Raw genomic sequence first — 8881 nt, forward strand, 5'->3', positions numbered from 1 at the left:
GGGAGGTTGGAGGGCTGATGTCTGTGTGGCCAAGGAGGGGAGGTTGGAGGTCTGATGTCTCTGTGGCCAAGGAGGGGAGGTTGGAGGGCTGATGTCTCTGTGGCCAAGGAGGGGAGGTTGGAGGGCTGATGTCTCTGTGGCCAAGGAGGGGAGGTTGGAAGCTTGATGTCTCTGTGGCCAAGGAGGGGAGGTTGGAGGGCTGATGTCTCTGTGGCCAAGGAGGGGAGGTTGGAGGGCTGATGTCTCTGTGGCCAAGGAGGGGAGGTTGGAGGGCTGATGTCTCTGTGGCCAAGGAGGGGAGGTTGGAGGGCTGATGTCTCTGTGGCCAAGGAGGGGAGGTTGGAGGTCTGATGTCTCTGTGGCCAAGGAGGGGAGGTTGGAGGGCTGATGTCTCTGTGGCCAAGGAGGGGAGGTTGGAGGGCTGATATCTCTGTGGCCAAGGAGGGGAGGTTGGAGGGCTGATGTCTCTGTGGCCAAGGAGGGGAGGTTGGAGGGCTGATGTCTCTGTGGCCAAGGAGGGGAGGTTGGAAGCTTGATGTCTCTGTGGCCAAGGAGGGGAGGTTGGAAGCTTGATGTCTCTGTGGCCAAGGAGGGGAGGTTGGAAGCTTGATGTCTCTGTGGCCAAGGAGGGCAGGTTGGAGGGCTGATGTCTCTGTGGCCAAGGAGGGGAGGTTGGAGGGCTGATGTCTCTGTGGCCAAGGAGGGGAGGTTGGAAGCTTGATGTCTGTGTGGCCAAGGAGGGGAGGTTGGAGGGCTGATGTCTGTGTGGCCAAGGAGGTGAGGTTGGAGGGCTGATGTCTCTGTGGCCAAGGAGGGGAGGTTGGAAGCTTGATGTCTCTGTGGCCAAGGAGGGGAGGTTGGAGGGCTGATATCTCTGTGGCCAAGGAGGGGAGGTTGGAGGGCTGATGTCTCTGTGGCCAAGGAGGGGAGGTTGGAGGCCCGAAATCTGAGAGACTGAGGCCAAGGAGAGGAGGTTGGAAGCTTGATGTCTCTGTGGCCAAGGAGGGGAGGTTGGAGGCCCGAAATCTGAGAGACTGAGGCCAAGGAGAGGAGGTTGGAAGCTTGATGATTCTGTGGCCAAGGAGGGGAGGTTGGAGGGCTGATGTCTCTGTGGCCAAGGAGGGGAGGTTGGAGGGCTGATGTCTGTGTGGCCAAGGAGGGGAGGTTGGAGGGCTGATGTCTCTGTGGCCAAGGAGGGGAGGTTGGAGGGCTGATGTCTCTGTGGCCAAGGAGGGGAGGTTGGAGGGCTGATGTCTCTGTGGCCAAGGAGGGGAGGTTGGAAGGCTGATGTCTCTGTGGCCAAGGAGGGGAGGTTGGAGGGCTGATGTCTCTGTGGCCAAGGAGGGGAGGTTGGAGGGCTGATGTCTGTGAGTTGCAGAGTCCAGGGGCCAACAGAATTATTCGTTGTTAATGCAGATGACACATTTCAGAGTGTGTTTCAATGTGCGTGTGATAAATAAATCTGGGGCGAAATGGTGGTGTAATGGTGAGCACAATGCTTTACAGTACAGACAACCCAGGTTCAATTCCCCCAACAGCCTGTAAGGAGTTTGTATGTTCTCCCTGTGACCGCGCAGTTCAAAGACATACTGGTTGGTAGGTTAACTGGTCATTGTAAATTCTCCTGTGATTAGGCTAGGATTAAATTGGGGGATTGCTAGACAGCGTGGCTCGATGGGTGGAACGGCCTGTTCCACACTGTATCTCAATAAGTAAATAAATCTGAAATGTGAACCATGGCAGCGAGAGGATTAAACTCTGGAACATAAAGCGAGTCTTTTCCTACAAACTACAGAAGTCCCTTACCAGCATTCTTTGGTAGAGGAAATATACTGTCCTTGGTATTAGCACTTACCTCCCTGATCGCCTGCTGTATCCTTACATTAGATCTTAGTAATTCATGTATAAGGACAAGTCTCAGTGGACACCAACACTTGACAATACTTCACGATGTGCTGAAGGGTCTCGGCCTGAAACATCGATTGTATCTTTTCCATAGACGCTGCCTGGCCTACTGCGTTCCTCCAGCATTTTGTGTGTGTTGTTAATATTTCACATGCCTTCCTTTCTAAAACCCCCCCAAAGCCTCTCTGTGTCCCCTTTGCCACTTACACTACTCAGCGTCACCGGCAAATTGGACACGGAGGCAGTGGGATTTCCCAATGATCGGACAACAGATTGTTGGAGTGTTACTGTTGCTGTCGTTTTCAATGTGTGCCTGGGGGATGGAATGTTTACCTGCCCTGAGCTTTAACTACTGTGTCCCTGTTGTGCAGGCTGTATTCCTGTATCAGATCCAGGTCCGCTATCTCCTGAACCAGGTATGCCTAATGACGCTGCTTTTAAACTGTGGGGATGTTCTGGGTCTGAGAGGCCTAGATAGAGTGGATGCAGTGAAATGTTTCCTGTAGTGGGAAAGTCTAGGAACAGGAGGCGTGGCCTTACAATGCCAACAGATCAGAGATTAGGAATTTCTTTAGCCAGATGGAGGTGAATTTATGGAACTCATTACCACAGACGGCTGTGGAGGCCAAGTCATTGGGTTTATTTAAAGCAGAGGTTGATAGGTTCTTGATTAGTAAAGGCATCAAAGGTTACGGAAGAAGGAAGAAGAATGGGATTAAGAGGGATAATAAATCAGCCATGATCAAATGGTGGAGCACACTCGATGGGCTAAATGGCCTAATTCTCCTTCTGTGTCTTCTGGGCACGTGTCCAAACTGGTCATTGTAAATTGTCCCATGATAAGGCTGGGGTTGAATTGGGGGCTGATTGACGGCATGGCTCAAAGGGCAGGAAATGCATATTCTGCCCCGTATCTTGTCAAATAAAATCAAAAGAAGAGTGCAGAATAACATGTAACAGCTACAGAGAAAGGGCAGTGCAGATAGACAGTAAGATGCAAGATCACAATAAGGTTGAGTTATCAGACTGTTGAATGGGCTTCCTGTTTGGTTTGGCCTCACAATCTATATTTTATTGTTTTATCTCATTTTATCTCAGTGCACTGTGTAGTGATCTGATGGGTATGAAGAGTATGCAAGACAAGCTTTTCACTGTAGTAACTGTAATAAACCAAAAGGGACCATTCAGTAGTTTTACAACAGTGGGGTAGAAGCTGTCTGTGAGCCTGGTTGTACGTGCTTCCAGTCTTTAGTATCTCCTGCCTGATGGGAGAGAGGAGAACAGAGAAGATCTGGGGTGCGTGGGGTCTTAGATTATGCTGGCACCTTTACCGAGGGGGTGAGAAGTGTAGACGGAACTTTTGTGGGATCTGATACAGGGATTGAGGTTCTCAGGTACTGCAATCTGAGTTGTCGTGGGCTAGACATTCTTGGGAGTCCACTGGGGGGTGTTGAATTCCTTCAAGGAGGCTTCAAAGTGCTGAATCCTCCACTCTGTCCATCTGGTAGCATCTTCCCAGGACGGGGCTCAGAATAAGGTGTTCAATGTGGACCGTGCAACACAGCTGGCTAAGGATAGCTAGCAAGGAGGCCTTGAATAACAAACGGCCTGCCAGAGAAACTCACCCAGGTCGAGCAGCGTCTGTGGAGGGGTTGGTGGGATGGAAAGGAGTTGTCAACGTTTCAGGTCGAAACGCTGCCTGGGATTAGACTGGAGGGGGGGGGATGACGGGTCTAGGCTGGAGAAGGGAAGTGGGGCGGTGGGGGCAGAACGGATCGGTAGTCTTAGGAGGATGTGGGCCACGGAGGGGAGGCCTGAACTGCAAGCCTGAGGCACTGAAAGGGCTGCTGGATGTGCTGGTCTCTGATGGGCTGGTCACTGCTGGATGTGCTGGTCTCTGATGGGAATGTGTTTCTCTGCTCCCTCTCCAGGGAATCATTATGCCCCAGATACTCACTGGGCTGGTGGCCAACATCCTCAGCGTGATAATGAACTACATCTTCCTGATGATACTGAAATTGGGCGTGCTGTGAGTATTGGCCGTGTTGCCAGACAAAGACGAGTTTGTTATCTTATTTACTGAGGTGGGGAGGGCTTTACCCATGATGAACTATCGTGTATGCACAGGTGTATGCACAATGAAAAACCTTCCTGCAGCAGCATCAGAGGCATATAACCTCAGATGCACAACATTCACAAGAAAAACATAAATTAAACATAAACTACACAATTTTTACAACAATACAAAAGGTTCATAATTTATTTTAGTGCAGCAATCAGAATAGTCATAGTGTTATACGGATGCAGTGATTAGGGTTGTGCGGATTGGTTCGAGAACCATATGGCTGAAGGGAAGTAGCTGTTTTTCAACCTGGTAATGTGGGATTGCAGGTCACCCATACCAAACAGGTCAAGGGGTTAGCAACTCTGACTGGTAACAATTTTGGGACTAACAACTCTGACTGGTAAAGTAAAATTGTTACAGAAACAGCAACGAAGAATCCTTCTACATCTGAGTGCGACGGTATTCCTGAGTCTCCACCCGGGACTTACATGACTGACAGCAGTGAAAACCGAGAGGAAGCTACTGGCATGGTGAAGGAAGCTATTGGCACGGCGAAGGAAGCCCTGAACACTGCCAGGACCAAGACCAAAGTTGGTTTTCATGGCCAAGGACAGACGGAGATGGGGGACCTTCATTGCTGCCCTAAACCCCAGTGGCATAACAGGCACCCCTTTCCCTCTGCCTGAAGATGGCATGGTAGGGACCTTTGACGATGATGCCTCTTTGAGGCAGTGCTTCTTATACATACTACTGGCGGGCGGGAGAGATGTGTCCATGATGCACTGGGCTGAGTCCACCATTATCTGCAGCTTTGTATGTTCCTGTGCATTTGATCTTCTATACTAGACCCTGACACAACCAGTCAGAACACTTTCAACAGTACATCTATAGAAGTTTGTTAGAGTGTTTGGTGACAAACCAAACCTCCTTGTGATTTTATGAGTGAATACCTTGGCCCATCTGATCTCCTTCATTCCTGCCCAAAATGGCAAATGATCTACTTCCAAAGCTGTTCTGAATTCTGTGCTAGGAAGTCCTTTACTGAAGTCGGCACTCTATCCTTTACAACATGAGCTTTGGCACCAAGTATATTGTCTCCATCTAAGGTCTGAGGTAAAATAACAAGTGCACCCTCCCCTCTCCAAATGCTCATCCTCCTCACTAATCCCATTGGCTGACTGACACATCAATCATGAAGGAGTCTTGCTGCTGTTCTTTCTGTTGGTTGCCTCCCATATCTGCTCTGATGAAGCCCTCCCTGCTTCTCTCCATTGGTTGCCCCTTATGCCCATCTTAGTGAAGTCATTGCCTTCCTAAACCTAAACGAGTCTTGGAAAGCTGACTGGATAACCTTGACTGTCAATCGATCAATCTACGTTCCCTCATTTCCAATAAATTTGTTTCTAAACAATGAACAGTCCATTCCTACAAATGTTAAGATGCATTGATATTTTTAAGCCCTGTGTAGTTCTCTCTGTGAGTTGACTAGTCTTCATATTGACCATTCATGTAAACTTTGACCCTGTTGCTTGGCACTAAATAATTCTGAGCAATCACTTCATTGGTTATTAAAAAGTTACTTTGAAGAAGAACTTAAATCAGTATCAAGATGTGGGTGTTGAAGAATTAGAACTGGTAGCAATTTGAAACTCACTCAATAGACACCAGCTGATCTCATCCCCATGTCCGTTCCTGAGGCACAGACACTTACAGCAGATCATCGGATCAGAGGCCCACAACTGGGGCTCTCCCACCTATCCCGGAGCTCCCACTCTACAGTGATGCTGCAGGGATAGCAAGGTGCTCGGCACCAGAAAGGCCAAAAGCAGTGGGCGGCTGGGCTGAAGTGATGGTAATTTGGTAAGCTGGTAAATTGGTGTCACCTGTACTGAGGTACAGTGAGGAACTGGCCGTGAATACCGTTTACACAGATCAACTCATCCTAACAGTGCATGGAGGTAGTACCAGGTAAAATATTAACAAAATGCAGAATAAGGTGATACAATTACAAAGGAATTGCAGTGCAGGCAGACACTAAGCTGCAAGGTCACAACAAGATAGACTGTGAGGTAAAGAGTCCATCTTATCGTACAAGGGGGTTGTTCAATATTCTGTAACAGCAGGGTAGAAGCTGTCCTTGAGCCTGGTGGTACGTGCTTTCAGGTTCGTGTATCGTCAACCTGATGGGAGAGGGAATGTCCAGGTTGGGTGGGATCTTTGATTATGTTGGCTGCTTTCCCAAGGCAGTGAGAAGTGTAGACAGAGCCCATAGAGGGGAGATGGTTTCTGTGATGCGCTAAGCTGTGTTCACACCTCTCTGCGGTTTCTTGTGGTATTTATTTAATTTCTTTCATTCTTTCTTTCCTCCTTTGTTCCTTTCCTTCTTCCATAGAACCTTCTTGGCTGTGCTGAACCATTTTTCTGCCTAGTCCCACTGACCTGCACCTGGACCATATCCCTCCATACACCTCTCATCCACGTACCTGTCCAAGTTTTTCTTAAATGTTAAAAGTGAGCCCGCATTTACCACTTCAACTGGCAGCTCATTCCACATTCCCACCACTCTCTGTGTGAAGAAGCCCCCCCCCCAATGTTCCCTTTAAACTTTCCCCCTTCACCCTTAACCCATGTCCTCTGGTTTTTTTCTCCCCAAGCCTCAGTGGAAAAAGCCTGCTTGCATTCATTCTATCTATACCCATCATAATTTTATATACCTCTATCAAATCTCCCCTCATTCTTCTACATTCCAGGGAATAAAGTCCTAACCTATTCAACCTTTCTCTGTAACTCAGTTTCTCAAGTCCCGGCAACATCCTTGTAAACTTTCTCTGCACTCTTTCAACCTTATTAATATCCTTCCTGTAATTCGGTGACTAAAACTGCACACAATACTCCAAATTCGGTCTCACCAATGTCTTATACAACCTCACCATAACATTCCAACTCTTATACTTGGATTTATAAAGGCCAATGTACCAAAAGCTCTCTTTACTACCCTATCTACCTGTGATGCCACTTTTAGGGAATTGTGTATCTGTATTCCCAGATCCCTCTGTTCTACTGCACTCCTCAGTGTCCTACCATTTACCTTGTATGTGCTACCTTGGTTTTTCCTTCCTTCCTTCTTTCTTTTCTTTCCCTTATTAATTCCATGATTTCAATCCTGACCCCACATTTTTTGGGCATTAACCTGTGAACTCTGTGAAGGCACGTTTCTGTTACCCAAGTGACTGTAACATGGGGAGCGCCTCCCTGTGCCTAACGGTCAGAGCAGACACGGTAGGCCGACGGGTGACTCTGTGACTAACGCGTCCACTCCTTTCATTACAGGGGCTCAGCTTGCGCCAACCTCATTGCCCAATACTGCCAGATCATCATGCTGTTTGTCTATGTCAGATGGAGGAGGTTGTATCTCCACACCTGGGGAGGTAATTCAGCCTCTCCAGAAACTTTCCCCACAGATTGACAGTGAGGGATTCAACAGAGGGTGGTACCTGTCTTCCTAGAAAGCTAACAGGAAATTGGATGGTCAAAATCAGGGGAGGGTTAATTAGACTGTGCGTTTTCAAGGGCAAATGATTAATTACAAGTTGGAAACCATCCTCCGGGACAAGAGTTGCAGAACAGGGCTGCTTAGAGTAAGCCAACACAGCTCAAACGGCCAAGAGGCCTCCACCTCTGCCCTAGTGGCTCTGTAAGAGGGAATGATCTTAAGGAGAAACAGCCAGGCAGGAAACATCAGATTGTTATTGTATCCCGTCTGAGTCACTACCATCCGTCCTTAATAAAGTCTCAGATGTATGAGACTCCAAAGCCACAGCAATGTGGTTAAAGTGATGGATGCCGGTTCAGTTGGAACAATTAAGAGAAGTTTTGATAGGTACATGTATGGGAGGTCTGTGGAGGGTTATGGTCCAGGTGCAGGTTGATGGGACTAGGCAGAATAGTAGTTTGGCATGGACTAGGTTGGCCAGTGGTCCTGTTCCCATGCTGTAGTGCTCTATAACTTTAAATCAGAAAGTGTCCGAAACACTCAACAAGTCAGTCAGCTTCTGTGGAGAGAGAAACAGAGTTAATGTTTCTGGGTGGAGAAAACTGGGGAAAGCGAAAAGCAATTTTAAGTCATGGAGAAGGTTGGGAGAGGAGTGTGTTTGATAGGGTGAAGAGTGTGTTTGATAGGGTGAGACCAGGGTTGTCAAAGGGATAAGCTGGTGAAGATGTGAGGGAATTTGAGTGAAATAGTGAGAGAGATATAGAGTTAGAGAGGGAGGTTGAGTGAAAAGGAGACAAAGAGTAGATAGACAGATGGATAGACTGATAGATAACAATACAGGTAGACAGACAGGTAAATGCATATATCGATGGACAGACAGATAGGTAAATAGATAAACTGATAGAGAGATAGACAGACAGATGGATAGACAGATGGATAACTATACAGACAGACAGAAAGATAAATGTATATATCGACGGACAGATAGGTAAATAGATAGACTGACAGAGAGGTAGACAGATAGATGGATAGACAAACAGACTGACAGATGAATAGATAATAGAGGACATGAACAGAGGAAAGTAAAAGCTGTGAAATGCAGAAATGTGGAGACTCTCTGTCTCAGCAAGTCCAGTGAACAACGGGGAGAGAGAAGAGCTGAAGAAATATTGCATTAGTTCTGATACAGTCACAAAGTGAGTACTCAAAGCTCCAGAAGGCTGTAACTTGCCCAGCCAGACCGTGCAGTACCATTTCTTGGGGTTGTGTAGGGTGTTGCTATAACAATGCAGGAAGCCTCGGGCTTGTAAGTCAGAGGAGCTGGGTGGAGAGGGGAAGTAGAGAATTACAGTGGCAGCCAGTGAGAGGTGTAGGATTGCTCCTGCAGGCTGAACACAAATGTTTTGCAAAACAGTCAC

The 8881-nt window shown here is 47.8% G+C and overlaps 1 protein-coding gene across 3 annotated transcripts in view; it reads left to right on the forward strand.

The window, feature by feature from the left end:
• Positions 1-8881, forward strand: part of LOC140731626 (multidrug and toxin extrusion protein 1-like) — a 50566-nt gene that overhangs the window by 18644 nt on the left and 23041 nt on the right. For all 3 annotated transcript variants that reach the window (XM_073053204.1, XM_073053205.1, XM_073053206.1), the window contains 3 exons: positions 2277-2321; positions 3837-3934; positions 7301-7398. In XM_073053204.1, the coding sequence (XP_072909305.1) occupies positions 2277-2321; positions 3837-3934; positions 7301-7398 (241 nt within the window). The remainder of the gene's footprint in view (positions 1-2276; positions 2322-3836; positions 3935-7300; positions 7399-8881) is intronic.

The sequence above is a fragment of the Hemitrygon akajei genome, chromosome 8, assembly GCF_048418815.1.
Source record: "Hemitrygon akajei chromosome 8, sHemAka1.3, whole genome shotgun sequence".
Taxonomy (NCBI): Eukaryota; Metazoa; Chordata; class Chondrichthyes; order Myliobatiformes; family Dasyatidae; genus Hemitrygon; species Hemitrygon akajei.